General features: G+C 46.9%; 1 protein-coding gene across 2 annotated transcripts in view; it reads right to left on the reverse strand.

The window, feature by feature from the left end:
* LOC139268849 (mitochondrial fission regulator 1-like) overlaps window positions 1-23,801 on the reverse strand; it is a 61,070-nt gene that overhangs the window by 1,691 nt on the left and 35,578 nt on the right. For both annotated transcript variants that reach the window (XM_070887618.1, XM_070887617.1), the window contains exons 4-6: window positions 10,842-11,044; window positions 10,409-10,485; window positions 2,279-2,395 (exon numbers count right to left, since the gene is read on the reverse strand). In XM_070887618.1, coding sequence (XP_070743719.1) covers window positions 2,279-2,395; window positions 10,409-10,485; window positions 10,842-11,044 — 397 coding nt within the window. The remainder of the gene's footprint in view (window positions 1-2,278; window positions 2,396-10,408; window positions 10,486-10,841; window positions 11,045-23,801) is intronic.

The raw sequence follows: 23,801 nt of genomic DNA on the forward strand, positions 1-23,801 counted from the left end.
AGGATGGAGAATAAAACAGTTAATTCAGAGACCATGGTCCAGAACTTAAAGAAGGGTAACTTTGAAGGTATGAGGCGTGAATTGGCTAGGATAGATTGGCGAATGATACTTAAGAGGTTGACTGTGGATGGGCAATGGCAGACATTTAGAGACCGCATGGATGAACTACAACAATTGTACATTCCTGTCTGGTGTAAAAATAAAAAAGGGAAGGTGGCTCAACCGTGGCTATCAAGGGAAATCAGGGATAGTATTAAAGCCAAGGAAGTGGCATATAAATTGGCCAGAAATAGCAGCGAACCCGGGGACTGGGAGAAATTTAGAACTCAGCAGAGGAGGACAAAGGGTTTGATTAGGGCAGGGAAAATGGAGTACGAGAAGAAGATTGCAGGGAACATTAAGGCGGATTGCAAAAGTTTCTATAGATATGTAAAGAGAAAAAGGTTAGTAAAGACAAACGTAGGTTCCCTGCAGTCAGAATCAGGGGAAGTCATAACAGGGAACAAAGAAATGGCAGACCAATTGAACAAGTACTTTGGTTCGGTATTCACTAAGGAGGACACCAACAACCTTCCCGATATAAAAGGGGTCAGAGGGTCTAGTAAGGAGGAGGAACTGAGGGAAATCTTTATTAGTCGGGAAATTGTGTTGAGGAAATTGATGGGATTGAAGGCCGATAAATCCCCAGGGCCTGATGGACTGCATCCCAGAGTACTTAAGGAGGTGGCCTTGGAAATAGTGGATGCATTGACAGTCATTTTCCAACATTCCATTGACTCTGGATCAGTTCCTATGGAGTGGAGGATAGCCAATGTAACCCCACTTTTTAAAAAAGGAGGGAAGAGAGAAAATAGGGAATTATAGACCGGTCAGCCTGACCTCAGTAGTGGGTAAAATGATGGAATCAATTATTAAGGATGTCATAGCAGTGCATTTGGAAAATGGTGACATGATAGGTCCAAGTCAGCATGGATTTGTGAAAGGGAAATTATGCTTGACAAACCTTCTGGAATTTTTTGAGGATGTTTCCAGTAAAATGGACAAAGGAGAACCAGTTGATGTGGTATATTTGGACTTTCAGAAGGCTTTCAACAAGGTCCCACACAAGAGATTAATGTGCAAAGTTAAAGCACATGGGATTGGGGGTAGTGTGCTGATGTGGATTGAGAACTGGTTGTCAGACAGGAAGCAAAGAGTAGGAGTAAATGGGTACTTTTCAGAATGGCAGGCAGTGACTAGTGGGTACCGCAAGGTTCTGTGCTGGGGCCCCAGTTGTTTACAATGTACATTAATGATTTAGACGAGGGGATTAAATGTAGTATCTCCAAATTTGCGGATGACACTAAGTTGTGTGGCAGTGTGAGCTGCGAGGAGGATGCTATGAGGCTGCAGAGTGACTTGGATAGGTTAGGTGAGTGGGCAAATGCATGGCAGATGAAGTATAATGTGGATAAATGTGAGGTTATCCACTTTGGTGGTAAAAACAGAGAGACAGACTATTATCTGAATGGTGACAGATTAGGAAAAGGGGAGGTGCAACGAGACCTGGGTGTCATGGTACATCAGTCATTGAAGGTTGGCATGCAGGTACAGCAGGCGGTTAAGAAAGCAAATGGCATGTTGGCCTTCATAGCGAGGGGATTTGAGTACAGGGGCAGGGAGGTGTGGCTACAGTTGTACAGGGCCTTGGTGAGGCTACACCTGGAGTATTGTGTACAGTTTTGGTCTCCTAACTTGAGGAAGGACATTCTTGCTATTGAGGGAGTGCAGCGAAGATTCACCAGACTGAATCCCGGGATGGTGGGACTGAACTATCAAGAAAGACTGGATCAACTGGGCTTGTATTCACTGGAGTTCAGAAGAATGAGAGGGGACCTCATAGAAAACTTTTAAAATTCTGATGGGTTTAGACAGGTTAGATGCAGGAAGAATGTTCCCAATGTTGGGGAAGTCCAGAACCAGGGGTCACAGTCTAAGGATAAGGGGTAAGCCATTTAGGACCGAGATGAGGAGAAACTTCTTCACCCAGAGAGTGGTGAACCTGTGGAATTCTCTACCACAGAAAGTAGTTGAGGCCAATTCACTAAATATATTCAAAAGGGAGTTAGATGAAGTCCTTACTACTCGGGGGATCAAGGGGTATGGCGAGAAAGCAGGAAGGGGGTACTGAAGTTGCATGTTCAGCCATGAACTCATTGAATGGCGGTGCAGGCTAGAAGGGCTGAATGGCCTACTCCTGCACCTATTTTCTATGTTTCTATAAAAGCTTTCTACGTACCTATGGACGCCTGTTGAACGTAGCCTCTTAAAATGGTTTGCAGCCAGCAGCTCAGTGTGGATACTTTTGACAGGTTGAATGCTGTGGTCACTCTCAGAAACTTTCAGATCCCCAATACTACAAACACATCATTTAAAAGTAAATCCATAAAGTGACTAAAAATACACAGTTGTCAATAAAACGAGTATGGTTATTTCATATTAGAAATTTAGATTTTGATCTCCTGTCTTGTGCAGGGAAGTGAAACCTTTCCCACTTCAGGTACCCAGTGCCTGAATGCAGCAAGCATTTCCAGGGCAGGTATAGCCAGACACAGAATAAAGTTTCCTCTATCTGCCCAACAATGTGCATCAGCCAAACCTCAGCAGAGCAGCCCCGACTACATCAGTGTGACACGAGTTTCATTTCCCACAGAAGCTGTCCTATGGTGCCTCTGCGTGGGATGAGTGTCAGATTAGGGACAGCTGTGTGATATTTACAGCACAGGAGGAGGCCATTCGGTCCATCGTGTTTGTGTCAGCTGACAAAGAGCTAGCTTAATCCCACTTTCCAGCTCTTGGCCCGTCGCCTTGTGGGTTACGGCACTTCAAGTATTTTTTAAATGCTATGAGGGTTTCTGCATCTACTTTCAGGCAATGAGTTCCAGACCCCCACCACCCTCTGGGTAAACACATTTCTCCTCAAATCCCCTCTAAACCTCCTACCACTTACTTTCAATCTATGGCCCCTGGTTATTGACCCCTCTGCTAAGGGGAATAGGTCCTTCCTATCCATTCTATCTAGGACCCTCATAATTTTATACACCTCAACTAGGTCTCCCCTCAGCCTCCTCCGTTCCAAAGAAAACAACCCCAGCCTATCCAATCTTTCCTTATAGCTAAAATTCTCCAGTCCAGGCAACTTCTCGTAAATCTCCTCTGTACCCTCTCTGGTGCAGTCACATCTTTCCAGTAATGCGACCAGAACTGAGCCCAGTACTCTAGCTGTGGCCTCATCAGTGTTTTATACAGTTCAAGCAGAACCTCCCTGCTCCTGTATTCTATATCTCGGCTAATAAAGGCAAGTGTCCCATATGCCTTCTTAACCAGCTTATCTACCTGTCCTGCTACCTTCAGGGATCTGTAGACATGCACTCCAAGGTCTCTCTATTCCTCTACACTTCTCAGTGTCCTGCCATTTATTGTGTATTCCCTTGCCTTGTTAACCCTCCTCAAATTACCTCACATCTCCGGATTGAATTCCATTTGCCACTGTTCTGTCCATCGATACCTTTCTGCGGTCTACAACTTTCATTATCAACCACACGGCAAATTTTTGTAGCATCTGCAAACTTCTTGATCATACCCCCTACATTCAAGTCAAAATCATTGATATATATCACAAAAAGCAAAGGACCCAGCACTGAGCCATGCGGGATCCCACTGGAAACAGCGTTCCAGTCACAAAAACACCCATTGACCATTACTCTTTGCTTCCTGCCTCTGAGCCAATTTTGGATCCAACTTGCCACTTTGCCTTGGTTCCATGAGCTTTTACTTTCGTGACCTGTCTGCCATGTGGGACCTTATGAAAAGCCTTGCTAAAATCCATATGGACTACATCAAACGCACTACCCTCAGACGTCCCTTGTTACCTCCTAAAAAATTCAATCAAGTTAGTCAGACACGACCTTCCCTGAACAAATCCATGCTGACTGTCCTTGATTAATCCGTCTTTTTAAATGAAGATTTATCCTGTCCCTCAGAATTTTTTCCAATTATTTTTCCACCACCAAGGTTAGACTGACTGGCCTGTAATTACTTGCTATCCCTTCCTCCCTTTTTAAACAATGGTACAATGTTAGCAATCCTCCAGTCCTCCAGCACCATACCTGTAGCCAGACAGGATTGAAAAATGGTCAGAGCCTCTGCTATTTCCTTTCTTACTTCCCTTAACAGCCTGCGATGCATTTCATCCGGGACTGGTGATTTATTCACTTGCAAAGATGCTAAACCCCTTAATACTTGCTCTCTCACTATGTTTATTTCATCTAATTTTTCACACTCCTCCTCCCCGATTGCAATGTCTGCATTGTCCCTCTTGTGAAAACAGACGCAAAGTACTCATTTAGAACCATACCCATGTCTTCCGCCCCCACACATAGGTTACTTTTATGTCCCCAATAGGCCCTATTCTTTCTTTAGCTATCCTCTTTCTCTTAACATATTTATAAAACATCTGCGTTTTCCTTGATTTTACTTGCCAATATTTTTTCATGCACTCTCTTTGCTTTCCTAATTTCCTTTTTAATTTCACCCTGCACTTTCTTCGCTCCTCCAGGGCTTCTGTAATATTAAGCCCTCAGTATCTGTCATAAGCCTCCCTTTTTTCCATTATCCTACCCTGAATGCCCCATGACATCTAGGGGCCTCTAGATTGGTTAGTCCCACCCTTTTTCTTTAAGGGAACATACCTGCTCTGAATCCTCACTACATCCTCCTTCAATGCCTCCCACTGCTCTGACACTGATTTACCTTCAAGTAGCTGTTTCCAGTCCACTTTGGCTAAATCACATCTCAGCTTAGTAAAATTAGATTTTCCTCAATTGGGAACTTTTATTCCCGGAGTCTCTTTGTCCTTTTTCATATCTACCCTAGATCTAACTGAATTAGGATCACTACCACCAAAATGCTCTCCCACTGATACCCCTTCCACCTGCCCAACTTAATTCCCTAAAACTAAGTCCAGAACCGCCCCTCTCTTGTTGGCCTTGCTATGCACTGGCTAAAAATGTTCTCCTGAATGCATTTAAGAATTCTGCTCCCTCTATACCTTTCACACTCATTCTATCCCAGTTAGGGTAGTTGAAATTCCCAATTACCGCCCTACTGTTTTTGCATTTCTCAGAAATGTGCCTACATATTTGCTCTTCTATCTTCCTCTGACTGTTTGGGGGTCTATAGTACACTCCCAACAGTGTGATTGCCCCTTTTTTGTTCTTCGGTTCAACCCATATGGCCTAATTTGATTGATCCTTCTAACATATCCAGTTCAAACTGTCACAGGACGGGAGAGTGGAGAGCACCAGTTCAAACTGTCACAGGACGGGAGAGTGGAGAGCACCAGTTCCAACTGTCACAGGACGGGAGAGTGGAGAGCACCAGTTCAAACTGTCACAGGACGGGAGAGTGGAGAGCACCAGTTCCAACTGTCACAGGACGGGAGAGTGGAGAGCACCAGTTCCAACTGTCACAGGTCAGAGTGGAGAGCACCAGTTCCAACTGTCACAGGACGGGAGAGTGGAGAGCACCAGTTCCAACTGTCACAGGACAGGAGAGTGGAGAGCACCAGTTCCAACTGTCACAGGACGGGAGAGTGGAGAGCACCAGTTCCAACTGTCACAGGACGGGAGAATGGAGAGCACCAGTTCCAACTGTCACAGGACGGGAGAGTGGAGAGCACCAGTTCCAACTGTCACAGGACGGGAGAGTGGAGAGCACCAGTTCCCACTGTCACAGGTCAGAGAGTGGCGAGCACCAGTTCCAACTGTCACAGGACAGAGAGTGGAGAGCACCAGTTCCAACTGTCACAGGACGGGAGAATGGAGAGCACCAGTTCCAACTGTCACAGGACGGGAGAGTGGAGAGCACCAGTTCCAACTGTCACAGGACAGGAGAGTGGAGAGCACCAGTTCAAACTGTCACAGGACAGAGAGTGGAGAGCACCAGTTCCAACTGTCACAGGACGGGAGAATGGAGAGCACCAGTTCCAACTGTCACAGGACGGGAGAGTGGAGAGCACCAGTTCCAACTGTCACAGGACAGGAGAGTGGAGAGCACCAGTTCAAACTGTCACAGGTCAGAGAGTGGCGAGCACCAGTTCCAACTATCACAGGACGGGAGAGTGGAGAGCACCAGTTCAAACTGTCACAGGATGGGAGAGTGGAGAGCACCAGTTCCAACTGTCACAGGTCAGAGAGTGGCGAGCACCAGTTCCAACTGTCGCAGGACGGGAGAGTGGCGAGCACCAGTTCCAACTGTCGCAGGACAGAGAGTGGAGAGCACCAGTTCCAACTGTCACAGGACAGAGAGTGGAGAGCACCAGTTCCAACTGTCACAGGACAGAGAGTGGAGAGCACCAGTTCCAACTGTCACAGGACAGAGAGTGGAGAGCACCAGTTCCAACTGTCACAGGACGGGAGAGTGGAGAGCACCAGTTCCAACTGTCACAGGACAGAGAGTGGAGAGCACCAGTTCCAACTGTCACAGGACGGGAGAGTGGAGAGCACCAGTTCCAACTGTCACAGGACAGAGAGTGGAGAGCACCAGTTCCAACTGTCACAGGACGGGAGAGTGGAGAGCATCAGTTCCAACTGTCGCAGGAGCATCCAGTCGTGCCCCGTTAACTGCCCCCAAAGGAAGTGGAGTGTGGGAAATGGCACTCCACTTCCATTGAGGGGTGGTAAGGCCAATTCTGCAGGAGCAGGACTTCCACGCTGGGGGCTAAAATTCCCTGCCTCAGAAGGTTACCGTCCCCAAGATGGGAGCCTGTGCGGGAAGGGAAGATGAGGGGAGAGGGGGATAGAGGGAAGAGTGGTGGAGGTGGGGGGCGGAGAAACCCAGGGCGGGGCACAGGAGGGGCCACATTGCAGCGAAGGTCTGGGGGGGGGGCAAAGTGTGTTGGAGGGGCGGGCCTGGGGGCTCTGTGCCTCGGTGCGGGGAGTGTTCAGAGTGGGGTGGACGGGTTGACTGTGCAGATGGCGGTTGGTGGATGTGGTGTGGTTGGCGTCGCGGGGGCATGGCTCCGGGGTGGCCGGGTCTGGGGGCGCGACATCCGGGGGTGTTCAGCATTTGGGAAGGGTTCTGACAGGACGGGGCGTGTTGGGTGCGGGGGGAGTGTTCCCGTTGTTGGGTGGGTCCGGAGCCGGGGGGTGGCACGCTCTTGGGATGGGGGGGTAGGCTGTTTGGGGCTGGGATTGGGAGAGACTTCTTCACTCGGGGAGTTGTTGGCCTGTGGGGTTCCCTGCCGCGGAGAGTTGTTGATGCCAGTTCATTGGATGTGTTCGGGAGGGAGTTGGATGTGGTCCTTGCGGCTGGGGGGGGGGCGGGGGGGTCGGGGGTGTGTGGAGCGTTGTGGGGAGGGGGGGAGGTGCTGGGGTGGGTGATCAGCCATTATCTTGTTGAATGGCGGTGCAGGTTCGAAGGGCCGAATGGCCTACTCCTGCACCTATTTTCTATGTTTCTATATCATCCCTTATCACAGCTGTAATTCCTTCTGCAATCAATACTACGACCACCCCTCCTTTTTCAACCCCCTCTCTATCCCGTCTGAAAACCCTGTAACCAGGAATGTTGAGCTGCCATTCCTGCCCTTCTTTCAGCCATGTCTCAGTAATAGCTATATCATACTCTGTGCCCTCAGCTCATCTGCCTTATTCCCGAGACTCCTTGCTTTGAAATATATACCATTGAGCACTGCCAAACTTTCTTGTTGTCTATTTTCTAGCCTTTGTTTCCTCTGTCATCCAAATTCGCTTACTATTTTTCTGCCTTTCATTTCCAGCTTTTTATCTTTCCCTTCTGAATCTCTCAGATTGCCATCCCTCTGCCAAGCTAGTTTAAACTCTCCCAAACAGCACAAGCAAACTACCCCCTCCCCTCGCGAGGATATTAGTCCCGGACCTGTTGAAGGGCTTGTACAGGTCCCACCTTCCCCAGAAATGGTCCCAATGCCTCAGGAATCTAAAGCCCTCACTCCTGCACAATCTCTCCAGCCATGCATTAATCTGCGCTATCCTCCTATTTCTGTACTCACTAGCACGTGGCAGCAAGAGTAATCCGGAGATTACTACCTTTTGGGTCCTGCTTTTTCCTAGCTCCATAAAATCTGCCTGCAGGAGCTCATCCCTCTTTCTACCTTTGTCATTGGTGCCGATATCGACCACGACCCCTGACTGTTCACCCTCCCTCTCAGAATGTTCTGCAGACGTTCAGTAACATCCTTGACCCTGGCACCAGGGAGGCAACATACCGTCCTGGAGTCATGTCTGCGGCCGCAGAAGCGCTGGTCTGTTCCCCAACTATCGAATTATCTACCACTATTGCTCTTTCACTCTTCCTCCCTCCCTGCGCAGCTGGGCCACCCATGGTGCTTCAGGCTCATGCACAATAGAAACTGGATTAAAAATGTCAACATCCCCTTAATAGAAATGACATTCCTTCTCAAACGCAAGAGAAAGGGTAGCACTAGAACTTTGAGCCGGATGAGAGACAGCAGCTTAGACAGGAACTTCAGTTATGAAATACCATTCCATTTTTTGTTTCATCAGATAAGGTATGAAAACTTTGCCAACAAGGGCTGCAGTTTGTTGAATTGATAAGAAAACAAGAAACCGATCAGGCCTGTCTGCTTCTAAGTACCTTGAGTTGAGCTGATGGGGAAAAAGGAAAGGCGGTAACAGAGGTTTGTGCAACAAGTTTACATCCCACACGGGGATGAAGTTTTGAAGGATTGAATTTTCTAGACCCCTATTATATACTAGGAAACTTCTGTGGTGATCCTCTAGGGATCCCCATTTGTAAAGATAAGAACGTTTCAAGGAGTTCCCCCGATGGTCTAATGAGTAAAAGGCACTGAATTGTGTAAATCAGATGGCCATAGGTTCAACTCTGGTTAACTGCTCAATAAAAGTTCACATTCGAGCATACTGGAATTCTGTCAGTACTTAGTGGCCTGTTAACCCCTCCAACTAAAGGCATCTTCAGACATCATGAAAACCCCTATTCTCTTTCAATCCAAGATCTCCAGAGTATTTGGGGGTCAAACTTTTGAGGACTTGACTTTGACATGAAACTTATCAAATTACATGGGATTGTGCAGGCACAGGAGTTACAGACCCTGAACCCAATGCTCAGTTTTTATGCAATATTCCTTGCTGCTGATTTAACTATGGCAACATGTTTAGGTACATTTCACAGTGAATACCATCCATTAATGGAGATGTTATTTTGTGAGAGATATATTACAATGGGGATGACCTCACCTACATTTTCCCTAGTTGCTCAACCAGGAACATTTCTACACATTGATCTCGGTAAAGCTGAAAATGAACACACATTCTGTGCTGCATATGCCCACAATTGAATTTAATATCCAGAACACTGACACTTTTCTTAGTCAAGGCAATGGCACTTATCATCACCATGCTCAATGTGAACTCGGACCTTACATATGAAAGTGAGAATTTCCATCATTCTGTGTAGCAAGATCATAGATGTATTTGTGAAGATCTCCTCTATTCAGTATATATAAGGAAATTCTAAAATAACATCTTTTATGATTTCACTAGAAGTACCAAATCAAGGACATCTTCAGGATCAGATTTATAATACCGCTACATATAGTAAAGAGTTCTTACCTCATGATGGTCTGAGTGTCTATATTGGAGCAATAATGGGAGTTATTCATACAATGCAGTGACTAGTGGTGTATGTTAGTTTGGCAAACGCAGTGCATTGTCTTTGTACACTAGAAATCCCAGTTTTCATCTTATTTTCTTTAAAAATTAGGATACATGATCTCAATGTCTGGCACGCCTTTACAGAAATAACCACAGGTAACTATACTCTCCAAAATGTTTTCCGAAGAGTTTCGTCCTTCCCTTTTAGAGGAATATTTATTCAATCAGAATATCGAATACTTAACACAATGAAGGATTTTTTTAAATCACAAAGAAAGAATCTGAACCTAATTTTTTGCTGCAACATTCCTCCATGCCCTTTCGCTAACACAACCACATATGCTGTCTCGTTGGTGGATAATCAGAGCATCAATATCTGCTAGTATCAGCAACTTGTGATATGGAAAATAAATGTGAACATTGATTTAAATTTTACACAAGGTCTTCAAGGCTCACAATGACAAAAGCTTAAAACGCCTCACTTCCTCTTGTTGCCACACTCAGTCAGTGTCATTGGGCAGTCAGAGTGGGGCTCTCAGTCAAGGGTGCAAGGTGTCCTCGCCTGTCACACAATAAACTAACACTTGACCAGCAGGCAGGCTAAAGAGAATTGGGAGAAGCGCCAGCAAAATACAGGATTCTAATTCCAAAGTGCAGTAACATGCTTCAAATTCAATGCACCTTCCTCTCACCTTTTACAACGTTGATTTAATCTGGCCAGTCCGTAACTCTCCAGCAGATCTGGGGTCGCCGAGACCATCACTTCTCTCTGCAAGACAGGGAATAGGTCTCAAATTTGCTGTCTGCAAATCGGTTGCCGAGTTTCCTACATTACAACAGCAACTACACTTCAAATGTACTTCATTCGTTGTAAAGTGCTTTGGGATATCCTGAGGTCATGCAAGTTTTTCTTTCAAAAGTCAAAAACGCAGGGCTTCCTAGCTCCTCCTGACTAAATGTACTATTCTCTCTAATGGGTTAGTATAGAGAGCTTTCAGTTTGGTGATAGTGTCCTTCTCTCTTCTCCTCCTCTTCCCCCCCCCCACCAAAAAAAAATGCACAGCATGCATCAAACTCATCACTTATCCACAACCATATAGCTTCTTTTTGAGGTTGGTTACTTACTGTGTGGAGGTTGGTCTCATCTTTCAGAGGGGTTTTAAGCACCAGGCGACTGGAAGATGGAAGAGGTGGTGGTGGAGGAGGCGGAGGAGGAATGGCAGCAGCTAAAGGTAGTGAGGCACCTGTACTTGTAGAATCTTCACCCTGCTCCTTCTGTCGCTTTTCAGCCAGTCGCTTGGAAGTCCTTTGTGCACTACCTTTAGCCTCTAAAAAACACAAATATCAAAATAAACACTAAATATTACAATGATGCCTAAATCAGCTAACTGTAGCTTTTGGTTCTTTCATAATTGTAAAGGAAGTTGTGCAGAGATTCGGAGATGTGGACTGGGGCAACCTTCTGAGTGCTGCTCATTCTTTCTAGACCATTCCATATTAGCTCATTCTGGCCAGAGGGTGGCAGGTCTGACTATTTCTCTTTACAATTAATATTACAGCAGTACCAAGCGTTCACAGGTTAGAGATGGCTGCTCGGATAGAGTAGGGTAAAACTGATCTTCTCATCAAGTGAGGAATGGTAGCATTGTGGAAAGCAACAAGGAATTCCCTATCAGGTATTGCACAGGACAGACAGATAAATGTCTCGACTCTCTCTGTTTGAATGAGCGCGACTACACCTTCAAAAGAACACTCACCATCAAATTAGTGATTTTACCCCCAATTTCCCACACAATCTACCTTTACAGCTTCTGAGTGAAATTGTCAATTTAGCGGAGAACTGTGATTAGTTTTGTGTTGTGGCTCATGCTCATTAAGACACTCTGGGTTGACACTATACAAAAAATTAATTTCATGCACATCCTTACAGATGACCAAGAGGAACACTATCACTCCCTCAGAGACCAGGCCCCCTCTTCCCAGTAGGCCAAATAACACTTACTTTGGGACATTTTACTACATTAACAGCGCTATATAAATGCAAGTTGTTGCTGTTTCCTTTTTGCATGTTTTGAGATTGCAATTGGTTTCTGGACGTCCAAGCCAATTCACATGGACTGCACGGAGCAGAGTGAGCATGCGTCTATCTGCCGGTCAACTTTTGTCCCAACTCTCGATATCTTCCACTTCCATGTAGTCAACCGGGAGTGGGAGGGTGAGTAATAAATGATTAGACAGGTATCAAAGAGCTCAATGGGTGGGACAAAACTTTTTCCTTACAAAGTCTTTAGAAAAGGTCATGTCATGACACCACACCCCCCAACCCAATTAAGTTTGTTTTATTTATAACCGCCCAAATCTCGCCTGACCACACACCCCCACCTTCTTGCAGGAGTCCAACTAACACTCGATAAAAGTACTAGGCAAACTAATGGGACTAAAAATGGCCAAGTCCCCTGGACCTGATGGCCTGCATTCTCTGGTCTTAAAATAAGTGGCTGCAGAGATAGTGGATGCATTGGTTGTAATCTACCAAAATTCCCTGGATTCTGGAGAGGTCTCAGCGGATTGGAAAACCGCAAATGTAACACCCCTATTTAAGAAAGGAGGGAGACAGAAAGCAAGAGACTATAGACCAGTTAGCCTAACATCTGTCATTGGGAAAATGCTGGAGTCCATTATTAAGGAAGTAGCAGCAGGACATTTAGAAAATCATAACAGTCGAGCAGAGTCAGCATGGTTTTATGAAAGGGAAATCATGTTTGACAAATTTGCTGGAGTTCTTTGAGGATGTAATGAGCAGGATGGATAAAGGGGAACCAGTAGATGTCGTGTATTTGGATTTCCAGAAGGCATTCGATAAGGTGCCACACAAAAGATTATTGCACAAGATAAGAGCTCACGGGGTTGGGGATAATAAATTGGCATGGGTAGAGGATTGGCTAACTAACAGAAAACAGAGAGTCGGGATAAATGAGTAATTTTCAGGTTGGCAAATTGTAACTAGTGGGGTGCCACAGGGATCAGTGCTGGGGCCTCAACTATTTACAATCTATGTTAATGACTTGGATGAAGGGACCGATATAATGTAGTCAAATTTAATGATACAAAGATAGGTGATAAAGTTGTATGGAGGACGCAAAGAATCGGCAAAGGGATATAGATAGGCTATGTGAGGGGGCAAAAATTTGGCAGATGGCGTATAAAGTGGGAAAATGTGAGGTCATCCACTTCAGTAGGAAAAATAAAAAATCTAATTACTATTTAAATGAGGAGAGATTACAAAATGCTGAGGTACAGAGGGATCTGGGGGTCCTTGTACATGAAACACAAAAAGTTAGCATGCAGGTACAGCATTAGGAAGGCAAATGGAAAGTTGTCCTTTATTGCAAGGAGGATGGAGTATAACAGTAAGGAAGTCCTGCTACAACTGAACAGGGCATTGGTGAGACCACACCTGGAGTACTGAGTACAGTTTTGGTCTCCTTATTTAAGGAGGGATATACTTGCATTGGAGGTAGTTCAGAGAAGGTTCGTGCGGTTGATTCCTGAGATGAAGAGGTTATCTTATGAAGCAAGGTTGAGCAGATTGGGCCTATACTCATTGGAGTTTAGAAGACTTAGAGGTGATCTTATTGAAACATATAAGATTCTGAAGGGGCTTGACAGGGTAGATGCAGAGAGGAAGTTTCCTCTCGTGGGGGAACCTAGAACTAGGGGGCATAGTTTCAGAATAAGGGATCGCCCATTTAAAACGGAAATGAGGAGGAATTTCTTCTCTCAGAAGATCGTGAATCTTTGGAATTCTCTACCCCACAGAGTTGTGGAGGCTGCGTCATTGAATATATTTAAAGATGGAGATAGACAGATTTTTGAAAGATAAGGGACTTGAGGGTTATGGGGAGCAGGCAGGGAAGTGGAATTGAAGCCAAGATCAGATCAACCAAGATCAGGTTCAAGGGGCCAAATGCCTTACTCCTGCTCCTATTTCTTATGTTCTTATGAGTCAGAGCTGAAGATTCCTAACTTCAAAGGGAATGGTAGCATAGTGGTTGTTACAAGACTAACGATCCAGACGTGAGTTCAAATCCCACCACGGTAGCTGTGGAATTTAAATTCAGTTAATAAAAAGCTAGCATCAATAATGGTGACCATAAAACTATCGGATATTCGTAAAAGCCATCTGGTTCACTAGGACATTAAGGAAATCTGCCTTTCTTACCTGGTCTGGCCTATGATTCCATACCCAACAAAATGTGGTTGACTCTTAACTAACCTCTGAAATGGTCAACAACCCACTCAGTTGTAAAAAACCCACAAGAAACAATAAGAATTAAAAAAACGGAAGACCACCTGGCATCGACCTCAGGGCACCAGATACTGACACGACAATGACACACCCAGCCTCGTCGACCCTGCAAAGTCCTCCTCACCAACATCTGCGAACATGTGCCAAAATTGGGAGTGCTGTCCCACAGACGAGTCAAACAACAGTCTGACATTGTCGTACTCACAGAGTCATACCTTTCAGCCAATGTCCCAAACTCCTCTATCTCCATTCCTGGGTATGTCCTGTCCCACCGGCAGGAGAGACCCACCAGGGGTGGCGGCACAGTGGTATACAGTCAGAAGGGAGTGGCTTCAGGTCAAGCATAGGCAAGGAAACCTCGAGCTGATTACCTCCTACCGCCCTCCCTCAGCTGAAGAATCAGTACTCCTCCGTGTTGAACACCAATTGGAATAAGCACTGAGAGTAGCAAGGGCACAGAATGTACTTTGGGTGGCTAATTAGGAAGAGTAGCTTTGGTAGCTTCACTACTGACCGATCTGACCGAGTCCTGAAGGACATAACTGCTAGATTGGGCCTGCGACATGAGGTGAGAACCAACACGAGGGAAAAACTTACTTGACCTCGTCTTTACCAATCTACCTGTCGCAGATGCATCTGTCCATGACAGCATTGGTAGCAGTGACCACCACACAGTCACTGTGGAGTCTAAGACCTGCCTTCACACTGAGGACACCCTCCATTGTGTTGTGTGGCACTACCACCGAGCTAAATGGGATAGATCCAGAATATATCTAGCAGCTCAAAACTGGGCATCCATGAGGCGGTGTGGGCCATCAGCAGCAGCAGAATTGTATTCCACCACAATGTGAGGTTATCCACTTCGGTGGCAAAAACAAGGAGGCAGAATATTGTGTGTGTTACATATTTAAACCTGTAAATACCTTGTGTAGACACCAGAGGGCTCACAGACTGGAGAGGCACTTTGGAGACCTGCAATAAAAGACTAAGGTCACACTTTACTTTGAGCTCACAGTATCTAGTCAGACTCTTTATTCATACATAACAACTGGCGACGAGATACAGATGACGAACCCAACGATGCAGAGAACAGTGGGCATCCTGGAGAAATTTTCGGAGGGAGATGATTGGGAAACCTTCGTGGAGCGACTCGACCAATACTGCGTGGCCAACGAGCTGGAAGGAGAAGCGAACGCTGCCAAACGAAGGGCGATTCTCCTCACCGTCTGCAGAGCACCAACGTATGACCTCATGAAAAACATGCTTGCTCCAGCGAAACCCACAGAGAAATCGTACGATGATTTGTGCACACTGGTCCGGGAGCATCTGAACCCGAAGGAAAGCGTTCTGACAGCGAGGTACTGAAGGCCAGGAAGTGGCGAGCTATGTCGCCGAGCTGAGACGCCTTGCAGGACATTGTGAATTTGAAGGACATTTGGAGCATATGCTCAAGGACTTCTTTGTACTTGGCATTGGCCATGAAGTGATACTTCGCAAACTTTTGACTGTAGAGACCCCAACCTTGAGTAAAGCCATAGCAATAGCCCAGGCATTCATTGCCACCAGTGACAATACTAAGCAAATTTCACAGCACAGGAGTGCTGCTACAAGTACTGTGAACAAAGTGATGTTTTCAAATCGCAACGTACAGGGCAGACCTCACATGCCTGCAGCTGCACGTCCGCAGATGTCTCAGAGTGATGAATGCAAGGCCATTAACACCTTGTTGGCGCTGCGGGGGTGATCATCATTTCCATTCATGTCGCTTCAAAGGACACATTTGCAAGGGCTGTGGAACAATGGGACACCTCCAATGTATGTGCAGGCGAGCTGCAAACCCTGCAAACCACTATGTTGCAGAGGACAGATCCACAGCGGATCACGACAAACCAGAGTCTCAGACCAAGGAGGCAGAAGTATATGGGGTGCACACATTTACCACAAAGTGTCCCCCAATAATGCTGAAGGTTGAATTAAATGGACTCCCGGTGTCAATGGAGTTGGACACGGGCACGAGCCAGTCCATTATGAGCAAAAAGACTTTCGATAAATTGTGGTGCAGCAAGGCCCCAAGGCCAGTCCTAACTCCCATTCGCACTAAACTGAGAACTTACACAAAGGAACTGATTCCCGTAATCGGTAGTGCTACTGTAAACGTCTCCCACGATTGAGCGGTGCACAAGCTACCACTGAGTGGTACCGGGGCGATGGTCCCACGCTGCTGGGCAGGAGCTGGCTGGGAAAGATATGCTGGAACTGGGACGACGTCAGTGCGCTCTCGTCCGCTGACGACACTTCGCGTGCCCAGGTCTTAATCAAGTTCCCCTCGTTGCTCGAACCAGGCATCGGGACGTTCCAAGGAGCAAAAGTGCAGATTCACCTAATACCGGCGGCGCGACCCATCCATCACAAGGCGAGAGCAGTACCATACATGATGAGAGAGGTGGAGATCGAGCTGGACTGGCTGCAACGAGAGTGCATCATTTCGCCGATCAAATTCAACGAGCGGGCCAGTCTAATTATTCCAGTCCTCAAGGGAGACGGCACCGTCAGAATCTGTGGCAATCACAAAGTAACTATCAATCGTTTCTCCCTGCAGGATCAATACCCACTGTCAAAGGCAGACGACCTTCTTGCGACACTGGTGGGTGGAAAGACGTTCACGAAGCTGGACTTGACCTCGGTCTACATGACGCAGGAACTGGAATAATCATCGAAGGGCCTCACCTGCATCAACATGCACAAAGGTCTCTTCATTTACAACAGATGCCCGTTTGGGATTCGATCAGCCGCGGCGATATTCTAGAGAAACATGGAAAACTTACTGAAGTTGGTCCCGCGCACGGTGATCTTCCAGGATGACATCTTGGTTACAGGATGGGACACAGTCGAGCATTTGCAGAACCTGGAGGAGGTTCTTAATCGACACAACCGCATGGGGCTCAGGTTAAAATGCTCGAAGTGCGTTTTCCTGGCGCTTGAAGTGGAGTTCCTGGGGAGAAGAATCGCGGCGGACGGCATTAGGCCCACCGATTTGAAGACTGAGGCAATCGAAAATGCACCGAGGCCACAGAACGTGACGGAGCTGCGGTTGTTTCTAGGACTCCTGAACTACTTTGGTAACTTCTTACCGGGTCTCAGCACACTGTTAGAACCACTGCACGCCTTACTGTGTAAAGGAGACAAATGGGTATGGGGTAAAAGCCAAGAAAATGCCTTTGTAAAAGCTAGAAAATTGTTATGCTCAAACAAATTGCTTGTGTTGTATGATCCAGGGAAACTAGAAGATAGGGAAAATTTTAAACGACAGCAAAGAATGACTAAGAAAGCAATAAAGAAAGGAAAGATAGATTACGAAAGTAAACTTGCACAAAACATAAAAACAGTTAGTAAAAGCTTTTACCGATATATAAAACGGAAAAGAGTGACTAAAGTAAATGTTGGTCCCTTAGAAGATGAGAAGGGGGATTTAATAATGGGAAATGTGGAAATGGCTGAGACCTTAAACAATTATTTTGCTTCGGTCTTCACAGTGGAAGACACAAAAACCATGCCAAAAATTGCTGGCCACGGGAATGTGGGAAGGGAGGACCTTGAGACAATCACCATCACTAGGGGGGTGGTGCTGGACAGGCTAATAGATCTCAAGGTAGACAAGTCCCCTGGTCCTGATGAAATGCACCCCAGGGTATTAAAAGAGATGGCGGAAGTTATAGCAGATGCATTCGTTATAATCTACCAAAATTCTCTGGACTCTGGGGAGGTACCAGTGGATTGGAAAGCAGCTAATGTAACGCCTCTGTTTAAAAAAGGGGGCAGACAAAAGGCAGGTAACTATAGGCTGGTTAGTTTAACATCTGTAGTGGGGAAAATGCTTGAAACTATCATTAAGGAAGAAATAGCGGGACATCTAGATAGGAATAGTGCAATCAAGCAACATGGATTCATGAAGGGGAAATCATGTTTAACTAACTTACTGGAATTCTTTGAGGATATAACGAGCATGGTGGATAGAGGTGTACCGATGGATGTGGTGTACCGATGGATGTGGTGTATTTAGATTTCCAAAAGGCATTCGATAAGGTGCCACACAAAAGGTTACTGCAGAAGATAAAGGTACGCGGAGTCAGAGGAAATGTATTAGCATGGATAGAGAATTGGCTGCCGAACAGAAAGCAGAGTCGAGATAAATGGGTCCTTTTCGGGTTGGAAATCGGTGGTTAGTGGTGTGCCACAGGGATCGGTGCTGGGACCACAACTGTTTACAATATACATAGATGACCTAGAAGAGGGGACAGAGTGTAGTGTAACAAAATTTGGAGATGACACAAAGATTAATGGGAAAGCGGGTTGTGTAGAGGATGTAGAGAGGCTGCCAAGAGATTTAGATAGGTTAAGGGAATGGGCTAAGGTTTGGCAGATGGAATACAATGTCGGATAATGTAAGGTCATCCATTTTGGGAAAAAAAAACAGTAAAAGGGAATATTATTTGAATGGGGAGAAATTACAACATGCTGTGGTGCAGAGGGACCTGGGGGTCCTTGTGCATGAATCCCAAAAAGTTAGTTTGCAGGTGCAGCAGGTAATCAGGAAGGCGAATGGAATGTTGGCCTTCATTGCGAGAAGGATGGAGTACAAAAGCAGGGAGGTCATGCTGCAACTGTATAGGGTATTGGTGAGGCCGCACCTGGAGTACTGCGTGCACCTTACTTAAGGAAGGATATACTAGCTTTGGAGGGGGTACAGAGACGATTCACTAGGCCGATTCCGGAGATGAGGGGGTTACCTTATGATGCTAGATTGACTGGACTGGGTCTTTACTCGTTGGAGTTCAGAAGGATGAGGGGTGATCTTATAGAAACATTTAAAATAATGAAAGGGATAGACAAGATAGAGGCAGAGAGGTTATTTCCACTGGTCGGGGAGACTAGAACTAGGGGGCACAGCCTCAAAATACGGGGGAGCCAATTTAAAACCGAGTTGAGAAGGAATTTCTTCTCCCAGGAGGGTTTTGAATCTGTGGAATTCTCTGCCCAAGGAAGCAGTTGAGGCTAGCTCATTGAATGTATTCAAATCACAGATAGATAGATTTTTAACGAATAAGGGAATTAAGGGTTATGGGGAGCGGGCGGGTAAGTGGAGCTGAGTCCACAGCCAGATCAGCCATGATCTTGTTGAGTGGCGGAGCAGGCTCGAGGGGCGAGATGGCCTACTCCTGTTCCTAATTCTTCTGTTCTTATGTAAGCGTTTGGTACTAGCATGTGATGCGTTGTAGTACGGGGTCGGGTGTCTATTGCAACAAGCTAATGAATCTGGGAAATTGCAACTGGTTGCTTATGCATCCAGAAGTCTGTCTAAGGCTGAGAGAGCCTACAGCATGATTGAAAAAGAAGCGTTAGCATGTGTATATGGGGTAAAGAAAATGCATCAATATCTGTTTGGGCTCAAATTTGAATTGGAAACTGACCATAAGCCACTGAGAGCTCTATTTTCCCAAAAGTAAGGGGATAAATACAAATGCATCAGCCCGCATCCAGAGATGGGCGCTCATGTTGTCCACATACAACTATGCCATCCGCCATAGGCCAGGCACAGAAAACTGTGCCAATGCTCTCAGTAGGCTGCCACTGCCCACCACGGGGGCGGAAATGGCACAGCCCGCAGATTTAGTCATGGTAATGGAAGCATTTGAGAGTGAGCAATCACCCGTTACAGCCCGACAGATTAGAACCTGGACGAGCCAGGACCCCTTACTGTCCCTAGTAAAAAATTGGGTGCTTCACGGGAGCTGGTCCAGTGTCCCAATTGGAAATGCAGGAAGAGATAAAGCCGTACCAGCGGCGCAAAGATGAAATGTCTATACAGGCAGACTGCCTTCTGTGGGGTAATCGGGTAGTGGTCCCCAAGAAGAGCAGGGACACTTTCGTCAGTGATCTCCATAGTACTCACCCAGGCATTGTAATGGTGAAATCGATAGCCAGATCCCACGTGGTGGCCCGGTATCGATGCGGACTAAGAGTCCTGCGTGTACAAATGTAACGCATGCTCGCAGTTAAGCAATGTACCCAAGGAGACGCCACTAAGTTTATGGTCTTGGCCCTCCAAACTGTGGTCCAGGGACCATGTTGACCATGCAGGCCCGTTTTTGGGTAAAATGTTCCTAGTGGTTGTAGATGCATACTCTAAGTGGGGATTGAATGTGAGATAATGTCGGCAAGCACGTCCGCTGCCACCACTGAAAGCCTGCGGGCCATGTTGGTGAGAGGGGAGCGACCTGTCAAAAGCCCAGCGGGAGATCGAGCCAGCGGCAGTTGGTGAGAGGGGAGCGACCTGTCAAAAGCCCAGCGGGAGATCGAGCCAGCGGCAGTTGGTGAGAGGGGAGCGACCTGTCAAAAGCCCAGCGGGAGATCGAGCCAGCGGCAGTTGGTGAGAGGGGAGCGACCTGTCAAAAGCCCAGCGGGAGATCGAGCCAGCGGCAGTTGGTGAGAGGGGAGCGACCTGTCAAAAGCCCAGCGGGAGATCGAGCCAGCGGCAGTTGGTGAGAGGGGAGCGACCTGTCAAAAGCCCAGCGGGAGATCGAGCCAGCGGCAGTTGGTGAGAGGGGAGCGACCTGTCAAAAGCCCAGCGGGAGATCGAGCCAGCGGCAGTTGGTGAGAGGGGAGCGACCTGTCAAAAGCCCAGCGGGAGATCGAGCCAGCGGCAGTTGGTGAGAGGGGAGCGACCTGTCAAAAGCCCAGCGGGAGATCGAGCCAGCGGCAGTTGGTGAGAGGGGAGCGACCTGTCAAAAGCCCAGCGGGAGATCGAGCCAGCGGCAGTTGGTGAGAGGGGAGCGACCTGTCAAAAGCCCAGCGGGAGATCGAGCCAGCGGCAGTTGGTGAGAGGGGAGCGACCTGTCAAAAGCCCAGCGGGAGATCGAGCCAGCGGCAGTTGGTGAGAGGGGAGCGACCTGTCAAAAGCCCAGCGGGAGATCGAGCCAGCGGCAGTTGGTGAGAGGGGAGCGACCTGTCAAAAGCCCAGCGGGAGATCGAGAGCCAGCGGCAGTTGGTGAGAGGGGAGCGACCTGTCAAAAGCCCAGCGGGAGATCGAGAGCCAGCGGCAGTTGGTGAGAGGGGAGCGACCTGTCAAAAGCATACTGGTGCAGCTACAGCGGGAGAGAAAGCAAAATAGAAGTAGAAAGTAATCAAAAAGTGACGTCACAGCCAATGGGGTAAGTGATTGGCTGGTGTTGGGTGAGTAGCTTTTCTTTTATTTTTTATATCAGTAAGTGAACTATAACATTGTTATTACCAATTTAAGGGTATCTAAGGTTAAGACATGGCAGGAGAGCTCAGTCATGTGATATGCTCCTCCTGTACCATGCGGGAACTCGGGGACACTTCCAGTGTCCCTGACGACTACGTGTGTGGGAAGTGTATCCGCCTCGAGCTCTTGACGGTCCGCGTTGCAGAATTGGAGCTGAAGGTGGATTCACTCTGGAGCATCCACGATGCTGAGAATGACGTGAGTATCACGTGTAGTGAGTTGGTCTTACCGCAGGAGAAGGGTCCACAGCCAGATATGGAATGGAAGACCAACAGGAAGAGCAGTGCAAGAAAGATAGTGCAGGAGTCCCCTGTGGTCATCCCCCTGCAAAACAGATACACTGCTTTGAGTACTGTTGGGGAGGATGACTCATCAGGGGAGGGCAGCAGCAGCCAAGTTCATGGCACCGTAGGTGGCTCTGCTGCAAAGGAGGGCAGGAAAAAGAGTGGGAGCGCGATAGTGATAGGGGATTCGATGGTGAGGGGAATAGATAGGCGTTTCTGCGGACGCAACCGAGACTCCAGGATGGTATGTTGCCTCCCTGGTGCAAGGGTCAAGGATGTCTCGGAGCGGGTGCAGGACATTCTGAAATGGGAGGGAGAACAGCCAGTTGTCGTGGTGCACATTGGTACCAACGACATAGGTAAAAAAAGGGATGAGGTCCTACGAAAAGAATTTAAGGAGCTAGGAGCTAAATTAAAAAGTAGGACCTCAAAAGTAGTAATCTCGGGATTGCTACCAGTGCCACGTGCTAGTCAGAGTAGGAATCGCAGGATAGCGCAGATGAATACATGGCTTGAGCAGTGGTGCAGCAGGGAGGGATTCAAATTCTTGGGGCATTGGAACCGGTTCTGGGGGAGGTGGGACCAGTACAAACCGGACGGTCTGCACCTGGGCAGGTCCGGAACCAATGTCCTAGGGGGAGTGTTTGCTAGTGCTGTTGGGGAGGAGTTAAACTAATATTGCAGGGGGATGGGAACCTATACAGGGAGACAGAGGGAGACAAAAAGGAAGCAAAAGCAAAAGACAGAAAGGAGATGAGGAAAAGTGGAGGGCAGAGAAACCCAAGGCAAAGAACAAAAAGGGCCACTGTACAGCAAAATTCTAAAAGGACAAAGGGTGTTAAAAAAACAAGCCTGAAGGCTTTGTGTCTTAATGCAAGGAGTATCCGCAATAAGGTGGATGAATTAATTGTGCAAATAGATGTTAACAAATATGATGTGATTGGGATTACGGAGACGTGGCTCCAGGATGATCAGGGCTGGGAACTCAACATCCAGGGGTATTCAACATTCAGGAAGGATAGAATAAAAGGAAAAGGAGGTGGGGTAGCATTACTGGTTAAAGAGGAGATTAATGCAATAGTTAGGAAAGACATTAGCTTGGATGATGTGGAATCTATATGGGTGGAGCTGCAGAACACTAAAGGGCAAAAATCGTTAGTGGGAGTTGTGTACAGACCTCCAAACAGTAGTAGTGATGTTGGGGAGGGCATCAAACAGGAAATTAGGAGTGCATGCAATAAAGGTGCAGCAGTTATAATGGGTGACTTTAATATGCACATAGATTGGGCTAGCCAAACTGGAAGCAATACGGTGGAGGAGGATTTCCTGGAATGCATAAGGGATGGTTTTCTAGACCAATATGTCGAGGAACCAACTAGGGGGGAGGCCATCTTAGACTGGGTGTTGTGTAATGAGAGAGGATTAATTAGCAATCTCATTGTGCGAGGCCCCTTGGGGAAGAGTGACCATAATATGGTGGAATTCTGCATTAGGATGGAGAATGAAACAGTTAATTCAGAGACCATGGTCCAGAACTTAAAGAAGGGTAACTTTGAAGGTATGAGGCATGAATTGGCTAAGATAGATTGGCTAATGATACTTAAGGGGTTGACTGTGGATGGGCAATGGCAGACATTTAGAGAACGCATGGATGAATTACAACAATTGTACATTCCTGTCTGGCGTAAAAATAAAAAAGGGAAGGTGGCTCAACCGTGGCTATCTAGGGAAATCAGGGATAGTATTAAAGCCAAGGAAGTGGCATACAAATTGGCCAGAAATAGCAGCGAACCTGAGGACTGGGAGAAATTTAGAACTCAGCAGAGGAGGACAAAGGGTTTGATTAGGGCAGGGAAAATGGAGTACGAGAAGAAGCTTGCAGGGAACATTAAGGTGGATTGCAAAAGTTTCTATAGGTATGTAAAGAGAAAGAGGTTAGTAAAAACAAACGTAGGTCCCCTGCAGTCAGAATCAGGGGAAGTCATAACGGGGAACAAAGAAATGGCAGACCAATTGAACAAGTACTTTGGTTCAGTATTCACTAAGGAGGACACAAACAACCTTCCGGATATAAAAGTGGTCAGAGGGTCTATTAAAGAGGAGGAACTGAGGGAAATCTTTATTAGTCGGGAAATTGTGTTGGGGAAATTGATGGGATTGAAGGCCGATAAATCCCCAGGGCCTGATGG

Source organism: Pristiophorus japonicus, chromosome 8 (assembly GCF_044704955.1).
Source record: "Pristiophorus japonicus isolate sPriJap1 chromosome 8, sPriJap1.hap1, whole genome shotgun sequence".
Lineage (NCBI taxonomy): Eukaryota > Metazoa > Chordata > Chondrichthyes > Pristiophoridae > Pristiophorus > Pristiophorus japonicus.